The sequence below is a fragment of the Micromys minutus genome, assembly GCF_963924665.1.
Source record: "Micromys minutus genome assembly, chromosome: 2".
NCBI classification, from domain to species: Eukaryota; Metazoa; Chordata; class Mammalia; order Rodentia; family Muridae; genus Micromys; species Micromys minutus.
The window spans coordinates 85,613,204-85,635,634 of record NC_137971.1 but is presented as its reverse complement, the minus strand read 5'-3'; the positions used below and the strand labels follow the sequence as shown (position 1 = coordinate 85,635,634).

The window sequence follows — 22,431 nt, the reverse complement described above, 5'->3', positions numbered from 1 at the left end:
CTCCGTCCCTCCTCAGCTTCCAGAGGAGCCTGGGCATTGGAGGAAGGGCAGCTTATCTTGTGTGGTTGCCGAGGAGGGCAGCGGTGGTGCCGGCTGCTTTCATTTCTTCTGGTGAAGGCTGGGAGCGGGGCCAGGACTTGGTGTTCAGGATCCTACATCCATTTTGCCTTGGACAACTGGCAGTACCTGGGGCCTTTAGGGCTTTCTGGAAAATTTCCACTTGCATTTCGTATTCGCAGGAGAATTTCCAGCTCAGACTTTTCCTGCTCACAGGGATGCAAAGCAGAGACCTCCCACCCCAGCCGCAGCAGGCAGGACTCAGCTAGCTGCTCCTGCTCTGACTCAGCTCCGGGCAGCACAGCTGTGTGGCATCCTCAGGATCACTTATGGAGACACCAGGCTCAGGTCTGTGCCGTGGGTTTGGCAGGAGGAGGGGACAGGTTTGTTAGTGTAAGACAGGATTTGGGTGGCATGGGCTTCCTTTCCGGAGGAGCCACAGTGCCGTGCAAAGTTGTTCTTTGTTGAAATTGGTGGCACTTTAGCTCTTTGTAGCTCTGGAACTACTTGTTCACGCTCACTAGCGGGTGTTGTGTGGAACAAGATAAGCTGTTATCGTTAGCTGACTTGATGCTGGCCGGTTTGCAGTTAAGCCTTACAAGTCTGCTGGCTTCAGCTGGCGAGTAGTTGAGAAACCCAGGCATGATGGGGCAGCTGGGGCAGCTGGAGCTGAACTCTGCTTGGCATCTGCAGAGTAAGCTTTTCCTGATAAGACTGGCCTGGCAGGTGCTACTGGCTTGAGAGGGGAGGGGTGGCCAGAATGCAGCAGAGGTGCCGCAGGTTCGAGGCCCGCTGAGGTCTATTTGCGTGACTGGGACCACATGAAAGCCTGGGAAGTCCTCACCAGTTGGGTGGGAAACTCATAGTAATCTTTAGCTGATTCTTGCATGTTTTGAAAAGAAAGAGGGTCTTATGGAGGGGGAGGGGAGGTAGGAGGGAAGAGACAATGTGTGTGTGTGTGTGTGTGTGTGTGTGTGTGTGTGTGTGTGTGTGAAAAATGACCAAAGTACATCGTGTACATGTATGAAAATGATGTAATAAAACCTGTTAGTTCATACAATGAATTCACACTGATAAAAATTTAAAAGAAAAAAAAAGGAAAAGGTCCTACCAGGAAGCACTGTTCTAAGATCCTGGAGTCTCTCCTGAGCCTGGGGGTAAAGCAGTGTCTCCATCATTGCTCTCAGTCTCTGCTTAACTAGGAGCATACATCAGCTCCTCACGGGGCCCAGTTTGAGGAAGGCAGGTTCAAGCTAAGGAAAAGGGGGAGGGCCGAGTGTAAAGAAGACACACTATGAAGAGTATGTTTGGTTGACTTGACACAGTGTCTTCGGGAACAGAGATGCTGGGCTGTGGTTTAAGAAGCCTCAGACATAAGGGCTGTCCCAAATGCCCCTTCCTGAGGGCATCCAAGTTGTGTGTCTGGCTCAGGCTATATGCATGTATTGGGTGGAGGGGGTGGCTTCCATGCAGAATAGGAGTTAGGCAGAAAGGGTCCCAGTGATACAAACCCCTCCGAGCAGGTATCTTGCTATGGTCAGGTAGGAGAGAGTCCAACAGTCAAACCCTAGAGAAAGAAATTTGACTTACTTTCCTGTCTTGAAAGTCTTAAGCCCACCCATTTTATTTCTATCATGTTAGCATCTTTAAAATGAAACTAGCCAGGCATGGTGGTACACATCTTTGATCTAGCACTCAGGAGACAGAGGCAGGCAGATCTCTATGAGTGAATCAGCTGGGTCTACAGAGTGAGTTCTAGGCCAGCCAAGGCCATACAGTGAGACTCTGTCTCAAAAAACAAAATGAAAATAAAAAATTAAATTATAGTAGTTTTGATTATTAAAATAAGATGTCTCAGGTGGGCATAGCAGCTTATATATTATAATCTCAGAACTCAGGAAGCTGAGGCAGGAGGATTGCTGTAAATTTAAGGCCAGCTTAGACTAGAGTAAACATCAGGTTAGTTTGGGGTACATAGCAAGATTCTGTCTTAAACAAAACCAAAACCAAAGCAACACAAACTGAAACAGCTATCCCTGCCATCTGGCCATTTTGAGTTTGCAGTTCTCCGGTGGCCTCAATCATAGGAGATGCATTTCTGATTAGTGTAATCAAAGCACAACACAGCTCTGTGTGTTAATTCTGTGTTTGCTTGTTTGCTTGCTTGCTTTTTCAAGACAGGTTTTTGTTTTTGTTTTCTGTGTGTAGCCCTGGCTGTCCTAGAACTCTCTCTGTAGACCAAGCTGGCCTCGAACTCTCAGAGATCGGCCTGTCTCTGCCTCCTGAGCACTAGGATTAAAGGCATGCACCACCTCTGCCCAGAATGCATGACTTTGTTGTTATCCATGATTTCACATGATTTTAAAACTATGGCTGCACCATCCCCCTACTGTTTGCTTAGCGGCCTTTCTCAAGTATGTGTCTAATTTCGACAATTAAAAGGTCTTTGTATAAACAATTCAGATAAATATCTCCACACTGTTTCCTTGGTTCATATTATTTCCTTAGTGATTTAAGGAAGGCTTGCTTGGTCCAACAACCCTGCATCTGCTGCTCTTTGCCTGGGTCTCTGTGTCTACTTCTGAGAAATGATGACACTGTACTGCCCCAGTGGACTGGTTCTGTTCACGTTTACCTTCAGAGCCTGGTTCTCTGTACCGTCCTGGCCTCTCTCCTGTCTCCTTCCTCCCAAGCCTCTGCTCTAACAGCACCCAGCCTCCCACACAGCCAGCTTTGCTTCTCTCCTCCTTGTGGGGACCAGGCTTCTGCTTGTTTCTGGCTGAATGTTGTCCCTCTCTGCTCCCTGGACCCTCTCGGTTGGGTGCTGAGGTGGTCTTTCCTCACCCTTTCCCCTTTGTCTCCCTTAGAGTGAGAAACCCAGGAAAAGCACATCCCTGAGGTATGGGGGAAGGAAAGAATTGGTTTCAGAGTCAGGACCACAGGCATGGCTCTGACTATCCCCTACCAACCTGCCTTTTCCTTCCTGTGTGTTATGAATTAGCCCCATACACCACGGAGAAGCCAGTATGCCAAACCTCCAACACAGGAAAATGATGCCACTTACAATAAGAGGGCCTTAGAGACCATTTATACCGTCCTTTGATCCCACAGACGAGAAAAATCTTGGGACCTAAGAGTGGCTGATCTAAGATGGCCTAATGAGCCCCACCCTTGTAATTGCTTCTTGTCCTTGATTGAGAGCAGCAAGGCCCATCCCACCTTCATCTACCCTGGCCAACAAAACCACTGTCTCTCGAAACAGCCTTAAAGGAACTGGTAATAGGTGGGTAGGGGATCCCTACCCCCACCTTGCCCCATCTGGACTGTGGACAAAGTGTGTTCACTCAGTACGTGTGGTCAGGACGAGGAGGAGGAAGGAAGGGAGGGGATACCAGGTGATTAGAACCTTCCATGTACAGCGAGGATGGGGAGAGCTTCTTAAAGAAAGTGCATTTTCCAGCTAAGAATGTTACTCTTCAAAGCCCTTAATGTGTTTGCTGTGTCCTGTTAGATAATTCTGGAAGGTTGGGAGAAGCCCTGCTTTTCGGCACAAAGCCTGATTTATTGCATGAAGGATGCTCCCGGATTTCCCAAGGCTCTGTGCTCTCTCATCGGACCAAAGCTCACTGTTAGCGCTGAGGTAGACCTTCCCTCTCCAAGGAGCAGGATGGACTGGGGTGGTGCTATTGGCCCCCCAAAATTTGGAGAAGGGTTGTTCTGAGTCCGCTCCTGAGTTAGTAAGTTAGAAGGGTGGGGCCGCCCATGCCCCCGCCCCAGGTTGTAGAAAAGGAAGAGCCTTGATGATCAGTTTGTTCTTTGGCTTCTGAGCATTTGCTGCTTATGAAATGTGAGCCGCCCTGTGCGCTTCACACCCAGTTACTTAAGCTAATTGTGAAATCTAGTCTGCCGGGCTTGCTCTGGGAAGCCATCAGCACATCCACAGCTGACCAAGGACCAGGCCTCAGGTCACAGGCCTTTTGTTTCTTACCCTGAGGACTCAGGATATCCACGAAGCCAGGAAGGCTCACGTTTGTTCTTTCTTTGTCAGCCGAGATGCCTCGTCAATTCCCCAAGTTGAACATGTCCGATTTGGACGAACAAGTCCGGCTGTTGGCGGAGAAGGTGTTCGCGAAGGTGCTCCGAGAAGAGGACAGCAAAGATGTCATGTCCCTGTTTACTGTCCCCGAGGACTGTCCCATTGGACAGAAGGAAGCCAAGGAGAGGGAGCTTCAGAAGGAGCTGGCAGAGCAGAAGTCTGCAGAGACAGCGAAAAGGTTTGTTTCCATGACCAGCCTTCATGTATGTAGAGTTGTGAGACCTGAGTCGGGATACCCGAGGGAGCTGACACATTCCTGGGTCTTCTGTGTTTTTAACGAAGACCACTTACCTCTCGGTATTTATTGAAGGGTGCTTTGTTGCCTTTGCCTGCTTGAATAGATCAAAAAGCCACGGTTGCGCTGTTTGTGTGTGTGTGTGTTTTTTTTTTGGGGGGGTGCACATGCATGTGTGTACCTACATGTGGAGGCCAGAAGCCAAGCTCAGATGTTGGTTTTCAGAAGCTGTCTACCTTGTTTTAAAGTATTTATTCTACTTTCATTTTAAATATGTGTAGATGTGTGTGTCTGTGTGTAGTCATGTACATGTACGAGTGTAGATGCTCGAGGAAGGAGATTGCTGATCATTTCTTCAGCCCCAACATTCTCTCTCCCTCCCTCCTACCCCCCCCCCCCCCCGTGTGTGTGTGTGTGTGTGTGTGTGTGTGTATACTGAGAAGACCAGAAGAAGAAATTGGTTCCCTTGGATCTGTAGTTACAGGCGGTTGTGAACTGCTTGAGCCAAGGCCTCTGGAAGAGCAATTTGAGAATCTTTAACTGCTTAGACCATCTCCCCATCCCCCACCTCATTTTTTCAGAAGTCTCTTACTAGTTCCTGGGGCCCTCTGATTTAAGTTAGCCTGGCTGACCAGTAAACTCCAGGAAGCTGCTTGTCTCTGCCTCTCATGTACTGGTATTATAAACACAACACCAGGCCCATCTGTTTCCATGGAGCCTGAGGACAGAGATCAGGACTGTATGATCATGCAGTAGGTACTTTACTGAACCATCTCTGGGACTCCTGGATTCTGCTGTGGTGGTGGCAGACACATACCATCGCCCGTAGCAGTCCCCTCTTTTGGAATTTGAGGATTTAGTAGAAACACTAATTTTGCTCGTTTTTGTTCTTCTGCTGACATGTCTCATGGTTTGCGGAGCACCTCACTGGGACTGACGATATCATGAAGTATACTATACACACATTTCCTGCTCCACGGAGCTTACACTGGGCAGGGGCAAGAATTAAGTAACCGTACAAAGTAATCAAGAAATGGCAAGTTATGATAAGAACTATGCTAGTCTGAGTCTAACCAGAAAATAGAAACCACCCAAAGACTGGGGTGATGAAGGCAGGAGTTGCTGACATTTGGTATTACCAGGAATAATAATGTCTGACTCAAGTTTCCATAGACATCTGCCAAGGGAGCCCGTACCTTCCCATCAGAGCCCAGCACAGGGAAGACCGGCTTTTAATGTGAGGAGTTGGTTACGTGGCCCACAGAGAGCTAAGAAGACAAATGGGGGAGAAGTTTCCCAGAGATGTCAGGAAGAAGGGGACAGCCACCATCTCTTGGTGACACAGACAATGGAATGATGTGCTGGGGCTGGAGTCGCCTGGCAAAGTTGGACCAGGCAGCAGCTGAGAGCTGCTTCAGGGACTGAGATGAGGGGCGGGACTCTGTTCCTAGCTTTTCCCTTCCTGGACCTGCTGGGTTCTCACAGACTCTGCCATTGGCCCAGCCTAGTTCAGAAGCCAGCTGATAACCGTAAAAGAGAGGAGAGGGGATGGACTGGAACCAGGGGTTTCACTGATTCAAGGCAAGCCTTCTAGAAGTTGAGACTGAGCCATAACCCAGAGGTCTTCCTTTTTAAAAAAACAAGCCCCACCTACCTTTCTTCTTGGCAGGATAGGATTTTGGCATTTCCTTGGCTAGAAGGGGTTAGTATCTGTATAAGAAGACAGGGGCAGAGCCATCTGAAAGCTCCGTTTGCTTTCCTCAGATGGGCCTGGAGCCCCCGAAGGAAGGGTCATCACTAACCACTGAGTGTTTGGAGGTAGGTGGTCCCAGACCTATGCCATGTTCATCCTGAGAGTAAAAGGATTCAGACTATGGTGTCCCTTGTCTGCACTGTCCTGGCATAGCAAGGGCTGGCCTCGGGGGCTGAATGCTCTGCAGGGCCTTGTATGTGCTGTGAATAGGGCATTCTGGGCCTTCATAATGAAAGCAGGCGTTCCTGGCATTTGGTATTACCAGGAATAATAAGTGTCTGAGTCAAGTTTCCACAGACATCTGCCAAGGGAGCCCGTACCTTCCCATCAAAGCCCAGCACAGGGCAAAATGGAAGCTTTGTTACTCTTGATCCAAATGGCACTCCATGGTCTCCAGAGAATCTGCCGCAGACTCTAGAAATGCATTCGGCCTCTTGCTGCTAGCTGAAGCTTCCTGGTTTGTATCCATCTGACTCTCTGACTTGGGGACTCTGTCTGCAACTCACTGCCTTCCCAGGGTCCAGCCTAGGCCTTAGCCACACTGGAGATCTGTGGGTGTCAGCAGAGGAAAGGTGTCCCGCCTCCCCATTGCCACTTCACACAGGACATCTGGGTTCGGCCACTCACTAGCATGCCCCGTGAAACCTCTCTGGGCCCCAGCTTCTTTATCATCTGAAGTGGGGTGATAATGGCCCATTTTGAAGAAGGAGGGAATTGGGTTAGGACATGCCTAGTCATAGTTCACCTGGTAGATGTTGCCATCTATCTGGCTTCCTGCTGCTGAGACAGGCCCAATAGCACGTAGTGCTGTTGGATGCTGTCGGTGATCCACATCCTTGGCCTCCTGGTTTGCATTCCTTCCTTCCTCCTCATATTAATCATGGAGTGGGTGCTCTTGATGCCCCAATTTGGCTGACGAGGCAAGAAGAGCTCTTGGAAGTTGAGTCAATTTACGCTAAGACACAGTAAGTGACTGGGCACGTCCTATGATCCCACACTTTAACCAGGACATTGTCCTACCCTCTGAAGTGACACCTGAGGCTGTTCCCTGAGATATAACTGTTGCTGCTTCTGAGTGACATGTGGAGGAAAGCCAGCCATGACTTCATTTCTGAAAGACACCTGTCCCATTGACTGTCAGCCAGATGTCCTAGGGCCACCTGGGGCTGAGTTTGCTCACACGAGAATTGTCTCTTTACTTCACTGTTCACTGGAGGTGCCTTTAGCCATTCAGATACCAGCATTTCCAGCTCCTGTCCATCAGTGATCCCTCTGGTGTTCTGAGATAAACAGTGACAAGGACCCTTGGAACACAGGCCTGAAACCAGCAGCAGGTCTCCAGACCCTCAGTTTATGAGTTTGTGTTTCCAAGTGTGACATAAAATGGGGCTTCTAGTTTGGGACACGCCCCTGCTCCACACTCTGGCTGTTTTGAATACCCATGGTGCCTGGAGAAGGCTCTTCTTATGACACCATGCCTAGCTTCTCTTCTTTAGATAAAACAAAACATCCACAACTCTTTGCATTTAGTATGGAGGCACAAGCCAGAAGCTGATCTGGGAGCAGGACTTCCAACTCTTGGAACAGGGCAGGGTTCAGAATCTGTCCTGATGGAGCTAGGGACCAACTCAAGGCTGCTAATTTTGTAGGTCAGGGCTGGATCTGTAAGCAGCAGGACCACTCACTGAGGGCCTTCCGCCTCTGACAATAGCTAGGTTTCTGCTAGGACTCGGCAGGTGGGTGGGCAGATGAGGGTGTGAGGAGGGAGGCTGAGCTGCATATGAAAGTGAAGTTTGGAGGCAAGCCCAGACTGGAGCGCTCTGGAGTTGACAGAGGGTCTGTGACCTCTGAGGCTCACACGTGTTTTCTAGTACTCGGAAGGGACAACTTACAGAAACCATTAGAAAAACCACAATTGTTAAACATACAGAAAATGACTAAAACCTGTTCGCCCAGAAGGTTGGAGTGGATGCTGTCTGACCACCTAGTGATCTTTTGCTGCTCTATTGATCCAGGCATCCCCTGAATCACCACCCCCCCTTCCCCAAATCCTGAGCATTGTCTAGGCCTGGATTTTGAGATTTGTGGCTCAGGGACTAGAACCCATCCTATGAAAGAGGTTCCTGCACTTGGTGTTCTCTAACAATGGAAGCCATCTGTGTGCTTATTACAAACTCCTCCTCCCTGGATTCCTGAGCATTGTTTATCAGTCAGTAGAACTCATTTCTAAGTAAAGGATACAGGCACTTTGCTCTAGAGATGCAAGGGAGTTTTGAGGTAGCCGTCCATGAAATTTTGTTATGATAATTATCACACAGAGACTTTCCACTGAAGTTTACCATGTATGAGATGGTCAGACCCAGCATCAGCTGAAGCACTGACCCGGTTTCATTCTTTACCTTATCTGACCCTGACATGGGCAGAGCTCACCTCCCATAACCCTGTGTGCTGGAACTCAGCCAACTTTGAGACAACATGGAAAATTTTCTGAGCAAGGCATGCACATGCTAAAGGACTCTGTCTCCCTGTTTCTCTTTCTGCCTTTCCCACTCCTGTTTCCTTTACAGCTGTATGGAGATCATTCCTGCCCCATGCAAGTCACTCGCTCGCCGTGGGCACAGTTTGCTGGGTTTTAGTACATTTACTCATATGCCACCAGTATAATAGTTTGAGGATATATCATTATTTAAAATTTTCAGTTTAATTAGTTAACTGTGTTTATTTGAGACAGGGCTTTGCTCTTTTCCCCACCTGGACTGCTGCTGATTATGCAGCTGAGGCTGACTTTAAACTCATGACAAAACTTCTACCTCAGCCTGCCTCAGCTTTCCCCCTGCTGGGATCACAGGGGCACACAACAAAGACTACCTTTAATTATGTGTGTGTGTACATATATATGTATATAAACGATATAATCATACAATATATATGAGAATAAATGTATATATACATAGGTGTATGTGTACACACACACACACCACATACACACACACACACACACACACACACACACACACACACACACCACGCTGGCTTTGGGCTCACGGTTCTCCTATCACTGAGCCCTCTCAGTCCTGGGATTACAGATATACACCATCATGCCCAGGCTTTGAACTTTGTGATAATTCTCAGAAGAAACCTGACGCCCTTGACCTTGTATAGCTCCACCTCTTCTGTCTCCTTATTTTAGGACATGTTCAATAAGCATGTATAGCTTGCCATTCGGTACTATAGCAGATTTGAACAGGAACATTAGGGACTTCATTCTGGTGGCCTGAGCCTGTCTCCTGGTTTTGTTGGGCAGCCAGCAGTGAGGGAGGGGACAATGCTATGAAAAGTAAACACGGGGATTTGAAGCCCAGACGGCTAGGGACACGATGTCTTTATGACCGTGACTGGATAGCATGTGGGTGACCTGAGTTGTCCAGGAAGAATTTCAAAAACATGTCCCGTGTGGTCTGACTAAAAGCCTAGGATTTAGGGGTTTTATTGGAGAATGCCGTGTACAATTACTTTTAAATAGTCAGGATATAAAGGGGATGGACATAGGGGAAGGACTTGGCTCTTTAGAACAGCTGCCTCCCCGAGAATGTTTGGGGTAAAATTGATACATGGGTATTTGTTATGAATTGAGTAGCATAGCTGAAGTGCCAATAAGTTGTTTTTTATGAAGCTTACTAATGTTTTAGAGTCATAGTTACTGACAAAGCTTTATTGGAAGCATCCAGTTTATCTGGTTTTACCATGGTGAGTAGAGACTGCAGTGTAGAAGGCCGTAGGGGGGCTGGGGGAGGGTACCGGTTTTAAGTGGTGCTTTGCAAGCATGTGGACCTGGGTTTGATCCTTAGCACCCACATAAAGAACCTGGGCATGATCGTGTGCACCCACAGTCGCAGCTCCGCAAAGGTGGAGACAGGAGGGTCCTCGGCTTTGCTGGCCAGCCAGCCTGGCTGAATTCGTAGTTACAGGTTCACCGAGAGACCAGTCTCCAATCCAAGGTGAGGATCCATCAGGGAGGAAAGTTGCTGTTGACCTCTGGCCTACACACACACACATACAAACGTCCGTACATACCTCACACATGTGCATATGAACATGCATCTACGTATTCACCATGTGTATATATTTATTACAGATAAACAAATGGCTGTAAGGAACGGGCTTCACTCTGGCAACCGGGGTCTTGGGACGAAAGACAGCTCCTAGGAAGGTCTGGGGCAAGTGCGATGAGGTCAGGGGAATTCCATTGAGACAAATGGGCTCTGTCTGGTCAACCTGGGAAGGAGGACGAAAGACAAAATAGAAGAGGGACAGAAGACAAAGGGGGGGGGGGTCCGAGAGTCTCTGCAGCTGATGGGCTTCAGGGTGTGGGAAAGTTGTATGTGCCTAGTCAGGCTGCTGTCACCTGACCACACCCACAGAGTGAGGGGCCCCCACCTTCTATTCCCCACTGGAATAAGCCACTGGAGCAGCTGAGCCTTTGGAAGTGCAGGGATCTGTCCCGCTCAGTGGTGTGCCGAGTGCACAGTTAACCATGACGTGCTGGCTGCCACAGCCAGACTTTAGAGTCTTGCTTTTCATCTTGAGGTGGAGGAACCATTGGAGTGAACGAGTGTGCCTCAGGGACCGACCCAACAAGCCTGCCATTCGAAAAGCCCTCTCCCTCTCTGTCCCTGCTTCTCTAGTGTTGCATGCCCAGCCTGGATTAGGTGTCTCCTCTGGGAACCCAAAATACTTCATGACATGACCATATTGCATCTTCAACATCGGTCCAACTTCCCAGGCCTATCTCTGTGGTCCTACTGAGCCCACAGAATCTGGGGTTCTGCCTGAAATACCTGTCACTCCCCAGGGCCTGTCTCTTAGTGGGGTCATGTTATAGGGATGCTTTGGCAGAGTAAGAGTGGGGACATGATAGATGGCAGGGACAGCAAAGGGTTTGGCACAGGCGGGGACTCTGGGCAGGTACAGGGAGATAACCCACCAGGTTACTTTATTGTTTGAGAGCCTAGCCAGCAGGAAGCTCCCTGTGGCCCGTGAGGATTAGCCGTCCAAGGGCTGATGAAGCAACTCCCAAGCCCAGGCCTCAGGCTTGGTTTGGAATTGGTGCCCTCACAGTGGCATCTTGGCCAGCTCCTTGGCAAGCTGGGTGTTTCTGCCAGGTGGTTGGAGGAAGGGAGAAGCTGGCCAGCTGATCTAGAGTGTGTTGGCTAACCCTGGTGCCCTAGAGGCTAGCACAAGGCGTGACAAGTGTGCTGTGGACAGACGGCCTAGTTCCTGGTGACGAAATGCTTTCTATCAGTGGTAACAGGCCGCAGTTTGTTCGGCTCTGAGTGATTGTGTGTCTTGCACTGGCCTGGCCAGGAACAGGCGTTTGGTAAATGTTTATTGAATGACTAATTGAATGTTTATGCCTTTGCTCAGGAATGTAGGGGAGGGGGGGCTCTGTCATTGGAAGCATCTAGGCTAGGGTGTTTAGGACAGGGCTGGGGACATAAAAGTTTCCCCGACCAGGGACCACCTGGTTCTCTAACGATGCTGAAGCTTTTGGTACTTCTGTGTGACTTTTTATTATTGTGACACTTTCAGGGCTCATACCACTTTGGATGGGGAGAGGCCCATCTGTGGGTACGTGCAAACACCTGCATACACACATGCAGTGTGGATACTAGTCCCCTAGCCTGTGGTCCAATGTGAGCAGAACTAATTAATCATCATGAACATGTGTGAGTGTGTGAGTGTGTGTGTGCGCTCATGGTCTATGTATGATGGTCTGGGATCTGAACTCAGGTCTTCATGCTTGTGTGACAACCACTTTACCCCCTGGGCCACCTCTTCACACCCATAGGCAGAATCTTTTAAATGTCTCTCTCTGCCAAGATGTCGATCTCTGGTTTCCAGACTTTGTGAAAGGAAGCTGTCCTGTGATTACCCTGCAGAGAAGGTGTCTCCTGACCTTAAGCTAGGGAGGTTGTCACTGGGCCGGATCTAATTACAAAGGCTTTGAAACAGTGCTTTTCCAGGCTAAGTGCAGCTGGGAAGTCTGGGGACACAGAGCACACAGGGTTTTCCTGATAGAGGGCTCACCTCAGGGATCAGAGTGCTGTGTGTGGGGGCTGCGGAGACCTCTGATCAAGTCACCAAGAAACTGGGACTCTCAGCCTGACTGATCTTAAAGAGGGACTCTTTTCTAGAGAGCCCGGTGTAGTTGATGTCTGTTTTGGCCTTTGGGTGGTCTGAGCAGGAATCCTTGCCAATCCCAGCTGACCGTCTCACCTACAGAACTGGGGAGTTGTAAACGGTCCTGGGTTCAAGGTGTCAAGTCTGTGGCAATTTGTTACGCAGCAGCAGACACCAGCATTTCTAGTTCCAGATGTCGTGATTCGCTGATGGGGATTCCAGTTCCCTGGTGATCCAGGATGGTAGCTCTGAGGAGGTGGCCCAGCCATTTTAAACCCACCCCTAGGACTGTGTGAGTTCTCAGCCTATGAATGGTTTAGTATGACAGTCTGCCTCATGTAGCCCAGGCTGTCCTTGAACTTGGTGAATAGCATGCAGTGACCTTGAATTCTGATAATTCTAACTCTCCCTTCTGGTTGCTGCAATTACAGGTGTGTGTATGTGTGTGTGTGTGTGTGTGTGTGTGTGTGTGTTACCATGTCTGATTTATGTGGCACTGGGGATCAGACTTGGGGCTTTGATGAATTCTAGGCAAGTACTCTCTCAATTGAATCACATCCCCCATTCATGTGTGACAGTCTGGCTGGTGCCACAGTGAATAATGGGCAAGACGGAGAGTTCTCCAGGTACCAGCCCGTGGGTATCAGCTTCCTCAGTCAGACAGACATGTTCTTTCTCATTGCGACATTCACGGGAGAAGCCTGGTAAGCCCTTGACTTAGGCAGTCTTCCAGATTTTTGCCTGCATGTTTTCTTTGTTTGAATTTTACCTGTCTTACCTGTTGCTCGCCTGACAAGCTACCCATTGCTTCTCATTGGTTGGATCAGACCCTAGGCTAGACTAAGACACAGGGATGGCGACGATATAAGATGGAACAGTGATTGACAGGCATCGGTGTGACAGAGGAACTGGTGTCTCATGGGATGAGCTGAGCAGAGTCCATATTCCAAAAGACCTCTTATAAGGGGACCTCTGTGCTTAGGGTGAATCCAACACTGACTGACTGACTAGTCCACCCTGGCATCTGCCTTTCTCCATGCAAGATATTGGCTCAGCAACAGGCAAAGGACAATAGGCCAGGGTTGGGGTTTTCTGGGGTTCTGGTTAGGGTTCCTAAAGCATCCTAGTTTGTCAGCCGTGTGAGCCCCTGAGGAGGTACCGCCTGAAAAGGGACCAGTTTCATCTCTCAGCTGTGAACACCCTTGTCTTGGGGAGACACAGGTCCTTAGGGCAGAGAGACCTGTGGCAAGCAGGCGAGGTGAACTGGATTCTGGAAGGTTGGGTGAAGAGAGACCTGGATGGTGCCATCAGGAAGCTGGCTGCTCCTGGGTGAGCATGAACTTGGGGATGGACTGAGTCCCCATACCCAGTGTCACCAGGGAAGTCTTAGCTAACTTTTCTATCTCTGTGAAGAGACATCATGACCTCGATAACCCAGTTACCTGGCTTATCAAGAAAGCAATCACCTGGGGCCTTGCTTGCAGTTTAGAGGGTGAGTCCAGCAGCTGTCGCTGGCATCATCCCAGTGCTGAGTAATTTCCTTCCTGAGGATCGCAGAACTTGGAGTGACGTCAGCTGAAACAGTTGGATTTTTGTTAACAAAGGAAGCCATGTCATGACAAATCAGATTTACAAGTAATCATGAACTTGCAGTATTTGAAGTCAGCCTTGTGGACTCACCTCCCAGTGTCAGAACAACAGGGCCAGGGTCTGGCCTCACACTGGTGCCTGTCAACCCCTGTCCTAGAGCAGAGGTGTCGGCAGATCTGTACCAGCCCCAGGTGCTGCCAGGATGGCAAACATCAGACTTGAGGAAGGAGAAGCTGGCTGAAGGCTGGAGAAAGCAGCCATCCTGCTGTGTGCTTTTGTGCTTGGCCCCTTCTGTCTCTGGGCCCTCACCAAGGAGGTTGGCAAACCGATCACTCTCATCCCTTAGCTCCCTGTGCCACATTTGTAACTAAAATACAATGTTGTGTCTTTGTGTTCCCAACCACATCTTTCTGGAGGCTTCATCTGTCAGGGCTTAGACTTTGACTCATTTGAAGAGAGCATGCTATCCACACCTTGGGGAGTGCCTCTCTGACGCCGTGTCAGCCTTATGTACTGGAGTCCCTGCAGTGTGGTCTGGGTCTGTCTGTCTCTGCCCTGTCACATTGACCAAATGCCATGGACCATGAGCCTTGCAGACTCCACCCACAGCAGTGAGGCATGACCTCAGGAGCAGTGTCTGGAAGGCCAGGAAGAGGAAGTCATAAGCAACCAGAAACATGTGAGTGCAGGTACAAGTGCAGGTGCAGGTGCAGATGCAGGTGCAGGTGTAGGTACAAGTGCAGGTGCAGGTACAAGTGCAGATGCAGGTGCAGGTGCAGGTGCAGGTACAGGTGCAGGTGCAGGTACAAATGCAGGTGCAGGTGTAGGTACAAGTGCAGGTGCAGGTACAAATGCAGGTGCAGGTGCAGGTGTGGAGGCAGAGGTTGATGTCATCCTCCATTTAGATCCATCTTCTTTTTTGAAACAGAGTCTCTTGACTGAACCTGAAGCTTTCTGTTTTAGCTACATTGACTAACCAGAGGACCCTGGGGTTCATTGTGCTGGGGCTACAATGCCTACAGCAGTACCCACTTTCTATGTGATTGCTGGAGTTCTCAATCCACATCCCCATACTTGTCCTGCAAGCACTTTAGCATTGAGCAATCTCCCCAGCCCACCAGAGGCCTCTTAGTGATACCTGGAACCAGTGATGACAGTGGCATTTCCTGCCGCCTGAGATTCTCCCTGTTAGCAGCTGATGTCTCCCCTGTCCCTTATCCTTGGCTCTTAGAAAGAAGAGTTTCAAGATGATCCGGTCGCAGTCTCTGTCCCTGCAGATGCCAACACAACAAGACTGGAAAGGTGCTCCAACTGTCAGTCCGGCCATGTCTCCTGCAACCCCTCTGGTCCCTGGAGCTACTTCTAAGCCTGGGCCGGCACCCTATGCCATGCCTGAGTATCAGCGGGTCACCATCAGTGGAGATTACTGTGCAGGGGTAAGGTCATACCCACCCTTGAAGCCTGGCTCAGTGTGTTTGTGTGTGTGTGTATGTGTGTGTGTGTGTGTGTGTGTGTGTGTGTGTGTGTGTGTGTGTGTCTGGGAGGTGGTGGAAGGAGATCCAGGAACCTGAGGAGAAGGGAGACCTTAGTGGAATCTTGGGTGTGGGCATGTCTAGGGAGCTGTCCCATCCTGGTTTGCAAGACTAAGAACTTCAGGCTGGCATGCTGTGGCTGTGTCCAGTTAGTCCCGTGTGTTCCCAGCTGAGAAATCTAATGGGACCTGTCAACATTCCCAGCATCTAGTAGAGACTATGTGATATTATTGACTTGTGTAAAATTAGCTCTTACATGCTTAAGTCAATATCTTTAAATACAGGCTAGAAATCCCTTAAGAGAGGAGAGGTTCTTGATAAGGAAATGAACAAGCTTTTCCTATTCAACAGTTCCCTTAGAGATGATGCCAGATTGATTTATGAGAGAGCTTCTTTGTTCTTCTTTACGAGTGCATAGCATTCCACTGTGCGTTCGTACCACATGCATATTGACTTCTCAGGGACAGGAATGTATATGGGAGCTATTGAAGTTAGCCAGGCTGCTTTTCTGTCAAACCCAGCCTTAGCCTCCTGGCCGGGACTTGGTGCCCACCTCACAGATGTGGGCAGAGCATTGGAATAGAAGGTCAACTTGGGCTGCTGGGGTATATGAGCTTGCAGTGTTACCTCCTTTCTTTCCTCCTCATTTCCTCTCTCCTGTGTGCGTAAGTGATGAGTCTGTGAGAGGCAGGATGACCTTACTGATCCTGGTACCCAGGGGTAGCCACTGGGCCTTGCAGGGCCCACAGGATTGGCTAGTGGCTGCTCCTTCTCAGGAACCCCATGCCTTCCCTGATCTCCTTGGCTACTTCCTGAGTCCTTTGGCTTTGCTGTAGGTGGGGGTTTGGCTTTATCGTAGCGTGTGTCTGCCGTCCTGTGCTCGTGGTTGCTCTGAGGCTCGACCCTTGTGTGGGTATCTGAGATGGGAAGTGAGCTGCTTCCAGTCTGAAAAGCGAAGAGTCAGATTTGGGGGCATGGATGAGAAAGACAGAGGCTGGCCACTCCTTCTGATGACAGAGCTGGGCAAGGGAGAAGGGAGGGTGCTTTCCTCATGGTGCTTTAGTTACCCTCTCTTGAAAGACGCTTAAAGCAAGTAGGAGACGTGAACATCAGGGTCTCGGAAGGCAAGTGCACATAATCTGTAGATTCCCAAAATCTCAGTAAAACCAGTAATGCCGTGAAGCAGAGGCGGAAACTTCCAGGCCCAGCCATCCTTTCTCTGTGCTCCTTCAGCCTCCTCCTCTTCCTCCCTGTCACTGTTCCCTTTCTGCTGTCCTGCCTGTCTATCTGCACCCCATTAAGCAAATGTCACAAATTTCACAAACAAATGACACAAAGTCATCGAGAAACTAGGACGATGGAGGTTGGGAAGGCCTTCAGAGATGCTTCTCTCTCTAAGCACGAGAAGAACATCCTGAGGTCAGTCAGATCAGGGTCTAAAGTCTGACTTTGTCACCTTCCAGAAACCACTGTCTCTGGGCCTGTTTTCCCCAGTTAATAAGCAAAACGGAACCTGTAGGCTTCATATGTGACTAGGAGCTCCACTGACCTGAAGAACAGAGGCTTGCCAGGTTGACTGACAGCTAGTGGGCGGCAGAGCAAAAGATATTTTGTTTTTAGCATCCAAGGACCCATAGATTTTTCTCAGTTGAAAACGATGGTGGTTATCCTCAGTTCAGGGATAGGACTCAGGTTCTATATGCCCTTGTAGCTGCAGGTTGAGTCGGCATCCTTGGGGCCAGTCTGGGATGTGAAGGCTAAGCACTTGTCTCCCTCCTAGCAACCCTATCTTGCTTCCTGTGTCTCCTGTGTCAGGGTCCCCAAGACCACCTTCAGACTTTGAGGCTTGCTAGACCGGCTTTCAGGAGGCAGTACCCGACTCTACCCACAAAGAACATAGAGTACATCAGTCAAGGGGAGAGACACACAGGGTGAGGTCTGGGGAATACTAGGAGTAGCCTCCATGAGGTCTCTCCCAATAAGGTGCCAACACCTAGTGTCCACTGGGGAAGCTCATTAGAGATGCCTTGGCTTTGCTCACACATCTGCACAGCACACCCCCAATTCTAGACTCCTGGAACCCTGCACAAATCACAGTGTTTGTGTGAACAGGTCGACGGCAACTGTCCTGGAATCCTGGTTCATGGGAGCCAGGCTTGCAAGGATCTCACTAAGCCCTGTTGCCCTGGCTTGTGGACAGACTCTTTCTTACATGTCCCCCCGCTGTAGATCACTGTGGAAGACTATGAGCAGGCTGCCAAGAGCCTGGCCAAGGCACTAATGATCCGGGAGAAGTATGCACGGCTTGCGTACCACCGCTTCCCACGGACCACAGCCCAGTACCTGGCTCCCCAGGGGGAAAGTGCACCTTTGGAAGAGGGTCTCCCAGGTATGAAGTCTCGGAACCTAGAGGTGTTTTATGTGTGAGCCAGATGCAAGAGTGGTTGGGACTTTCTGCTGGCTGAATATTTTTCTACCAGGGGTGTTTTTAGAGGTAAGGCTCCTGGTGTGGTTTAAAACAATACAGTCAAATGGAAAGCCGTGGATGGGCTGAGGGGGATACATACAGAGCCCCTGTGCCCGAGGCAGAGGAAGCAAAGCCTACTTTCATATCTGGACTGTGTCAATTTCTTGGCCCCTGAGCAAACGGCTTCTTTAAATCTCAGTTATACGGTCTGGAAAACGGGAATGTCAGCAATCACCACCTCCCTGGGTGAGATTGTGTGAATGTGTGTGGAGTGCTCAATACAGACCGGGCATCTAGAATGTTCCATAAATGGCAGCCATATTTATGCTGCCAAGTTCAGGGAAGAGCGACAAGAAAGGGCAGGGTATCTTCCTGACCTAGTGAGGGACCTAGGAGAGGCAGAGGCTAACAATGAAGTTACTAAAACCAGGGCATGGGGACCCTCATCCTTGAAATCTAGGGATGGGGATTAGACAAGGGTCTGGAGATCATACCCAGGACAGTACCCTCGCTGCCTTTGGTATCGAACGGTGTTAGGTTGTCCTTGTTTCTAGCCCAGTTCTGTATCGAGTATCCCTTTCCACCAGGGAGGAGCTGGGGTAGATCTCAGCCTGCAGGAGGCTATTTCCCTGTCTGTCAGAAGGACAGGTCCCCAGTATTGCCAGGGGTCAGGCAGGAATGACTGTCAGACGCTCGGGTGCTTCATATGACAGAAGGCCCTCGTGTCCTGGGCATGAGTGTGGTGAGGTGATGGAATCTTCTTGGGTGGGCTGTGGCTTCACATAGGCCTTTCCAACCATCTGCCCTTACACAACACTACCACTGTCTGGAGACGCCTGGCTGCTCTGTTGTTGTATCTGATGGGGACATCAGCATCCCTCTCTGCTGTGTTCTGCCTTCTCTGTGACCACCACGGCTTAGGGTCAGCCTGTTCCGGAGTGCCCTCCGAGGCAGGACACCCTGCCCTGGGCCCTGGTGCTTCTTCCAATCAGGAGCCAAGGCTCCTTCTGCCTGTCAGGCATCTGGCGTGCAAGGTGTTGGCTGATCTGCTATGTTTATTTCCTGGCCAGAGACAGCTGGTTAAGCGCTGAGAACTCTTGAGACTAATGAGACTGTAGATGCTCCCGACGGATGATAGGTTGTGCTCCCAGTAAATCAGATGAAAGCTCAGCATATCCTAAGCTGAAAATGCAGTTAACACAGCCAACCTGCGTTAACCAGGCTCAGAATGTTTCTGTGAGCCTCTGAGTTGGGCAAAATCATCAGCTTACTTAGCAACAACATGCTGAATACCCTTATTCAAAACACTGAGTGTCTTGCTGGTTAACACACACACACACACACACACACACACACACACACACACACACTTCTGCACAATATTAAAGTTTAAAAAAAAAGCCCATTAAGTCAAACCATCATAAGCAATGCCCGTATTCCTTGTACAGAGCACACCTGTTTACAAAGCACTTCCCTACCTGTGCTTTATTGGCCCCCAATACCACCTGCTGGGTAGGAGGTGTCTCAGGCGAGGAGTCAGGATCCCACAGTCAGGAAATAGCAGAGACATTTTACTGCTTGGGTTGGGCAAACTCTGTCTGGATCCATGCTGGGCAAAGGACTCTAGGCTGGTCAGTTCCTGCTCTAGGAGGCGAGGGCCTGATTACTGCTCCTTTTGCTCTTTTACAGGCAGGGTGGCTTCTTGTCTGTTTCCTTGGCTGCTTTGGGCTCAGAAAACTGTGGGAAGAGGGAACAGCTATTCCCACCCTGGCGCTGCCAGTTTTTGCTGTTCTCTTACTGGAAGACCACCTAGCCAATCTTTTCTTAAAAAAAAAAAAAAAAAACAAGTAAAATAAAGCAGACATTCCCAAGGGCCAAAATAGGTGAAATCCATTTTAATTAAGCTAAACACACACATGCACACACATACAATTGTGAATGTACATGGACATGCACACATGCACACATATGCACATATATGCACACACATGTACACACGTGCACACACATGCATTGTTGTGCCGGCCTTGGAACAGGCTTGCTCTAGAGACTCTAGCATCGAACAGCACAAACCAGCATGTTCTCTGATATCCAAAGCATGAAGAACTATCCTCTCACACAGTGGTGAGGGTTATGGAGACAGACACACCAGGGAAGCTGACAACGTGCACAGGGTCTGTCATTTGGTCACCAATCATCCTGTTTTGCAGACTTCTACCCGCCCCCACTGCCCCAGGAAGACCCTTATTGCCTGGATGACGCACCCCCCAACCTGGGCTACCTGGTCCGCATGCAGGGAGGTGTTCTCTTTGTGTATGACAACCAGACCATGTTGGAACGCCAGGAGCCCCATAGCCTGCCCTACCCTGACCTGGAGACCTACATCGTGGACATGAGCCATATTCTGGCACTCATCACCGATGGCCCCACGTAAGCCAGTTTTCCCTGTGTGGGTGTGTGAGAGGGAGCAGCGAGCTTCGATGCGTGCAACCCTTCCTGGATTTTCCTGTTTGGGGGTTGCACAGACTTAGAGGTGTTACCACTGCACCCTGCTGCACATGCCCGTGAGGACACGTCTGTGTGGTAGCGGCCACTGTGTTCTTACATCAGCTGTCACCCCGCACCTTGGACAAGGAAACACTGCAGGGATCTGCCAGCTGCCAGCCCAGGGCATGGGCAGACATGGAGGGAGGAGAAGACTTGTCTCAGATACTGGGCTTTCTGCGTTTTTGAAAGTAGCATGCAGGGACCCTGGGGTCCTCTGTGACCCACCCATGTCAGAGAGCTTGGCTGGAGTTGACAGGGAAGGTGGCTCTCTTCCTGGCAGGGATATGAGCCAACCAGCGGTGAAGGTTCAGTTACCTGAACCTTAGGAATGGGAGTTTGGGGGAGGCAAGGGGTTACAGAGTACCATGTACCCCTCGCTCACTCCTGCCCTTTGGGTTTTGCTGTGAAGGCTGCAGGCCTTGTCTCTGAGACAGAAGAGCAGGATGGGGGAGGGTGGACATCTGGCTCTTGGTCCTCACTGATCAGAGACCAGAACTAGGACCCAAGAGGGGAAGGGACAGTTTCTGGGAACCCCTCCTTACCAGGGGTATGAGCAGTGACTGTTGTGTGAGAAATTATTAAGGGCAGACACTGGACAAAGTGATGTGATGTCTTACTGGGGTCTCTATCTTACCAGCTCAGAGTCCTTTGCCACTCTGAGACCCCTGTGCTCACTCAGGGCTTGGCCCTGTAGACAGTGACAGTGCTGTAGGGTGACATTAAGCATGTTACTATTACCATTTATTTGTATATACATGCATGTATTTGCATGTGAGGAGGTCAGGCCCCTAATGCTGGAGTTCCAGGCAGCTGTGATTTGGATACTCGGAGTCAAACTCAGGTCTTCTGAAAAAACAGTATTCGATCTTAGCCAGCGAGCCATCTCTCTAGCTCCAAGCAGCGGCCATTTGAGAATGCTGAGGGAGCTGGGTCATTTCTGTGAGGCTGGGCAGCTGAGCTGGGTGTGGGAGCCCTCTGGCATAGCAGCTGGTCTCATCTTTGCTTGTTGAAGAAAGCTTATTTCCCTGTGAGTGCTTTTCCTGGGTGGGAATCCTGGGGTGTCTGTCCCACAAGGCTTTCTGCCTCAGTGTTGCTCACCTGTCTGCTCCTCACTGAGAACGTCCTCTTCCTGACCAGGAATCTCAGAGTTGACGATAGCTCAGGTGGTGGGAATCTAGGGACAGTTGGTCATGGGTAGATGGTTTGATGCCTCTGCGTCCCAAGTTAGGCAGGCTGTAGTAGGTAGTCGACTGCATTATTGGTATTCTGCGCAGTGAATTCTGTATCTTAAAGGATTCCAGGGCTGAGGAAAGTTGAGAACAAAGGGAGGGGCTCCCCTGCTCAGCCAGACACAGAGCCCACAACACTTTAGTCTGGGGCAGTACTGTCTCCACAGTTATCCATGGAATGGCTATTTCTGTGCTGATTGCCCAAACACACAAGACAACAAACACCTCCACGGGATCCCAGAGCTGGTACTTTCCCCCACGGGGTCTTGACTGTCTACTCACGTGATGTCAACATACACGTGTGTGCTGGTCAGTTCCCCCAGGTCTGAGGAAGACTGTAAGCATCTTGGCTCCTCTTCCTCCATGCTATCTGAGCCTGACCCTTCCAGCCTGCATCACTACCCTGTCTTGAGGTTGCTAAACTGTCCTTTGATGTAACGTCTTACTGGGGTCTCTATCTCTTACCAACTTGCAGGAAAACCTATTGTCACCGGCGACTGAACTTTCTGGAATCCAAGTTTAGCCTCCATGAGATGTTAAATGAAATGTCGGAGTTCAAGGAATTGAAGAGTAACCCCCACAGAGACTTTTATAATGTGAGAAAGGTATGTGGTGGCTAGTGTTCAAGCCACTCACCTGGTCCCATCTTGGGCTCAGGGAATGATGCCCTTGGGTCTGTCTAGGACCAGAGCTGGGTGAGTGAGTGCCAAGTCTCCTGGCTGGACATTCCTTGGCTAGAGTAGCC

At 49.9% G+C, this 22,431-nt stretch overlaps 1 protein-coding gene across 2 annotated transcripts in view; it reads left to right on the top strand.

Moving 5' to 3' along the window:
• Positions 1–22,431, top strand: part of AMPD3 (adenosine monophosphate deaminase 3) — a 43,384-nt gene that overhangs the window by 5,470 nt on the left and 15,483 nt on the right. For both annotated transcript variants that reach the window (XM_080913250.1, XM_080913249.1), the window contains exons 2-6: positions 4,106–4,331; positions 15,143–15,347; positions 17,673–17,832; positions 20,121–20,340; positions 22,162–22,291. In XM_080913250.1, the coding sequence (XP_080769376.1) occupies positions 4,111–4,331; positions 15,143–15,347; positions 17,673–17,832; positions 20,121–20,340; positions 22,162–22,291 (936 nt within the window). In that variant the 5' untranslated portion in view covers positions 4,106–4,110. The remainder of the gene's footprint in view (positions 1–4,105; positions 4,332–15,142; positions 15,348–17,672; positions 17,833–20,120; positions 20,341–22,161; positions 22,292–22,431) is intronic.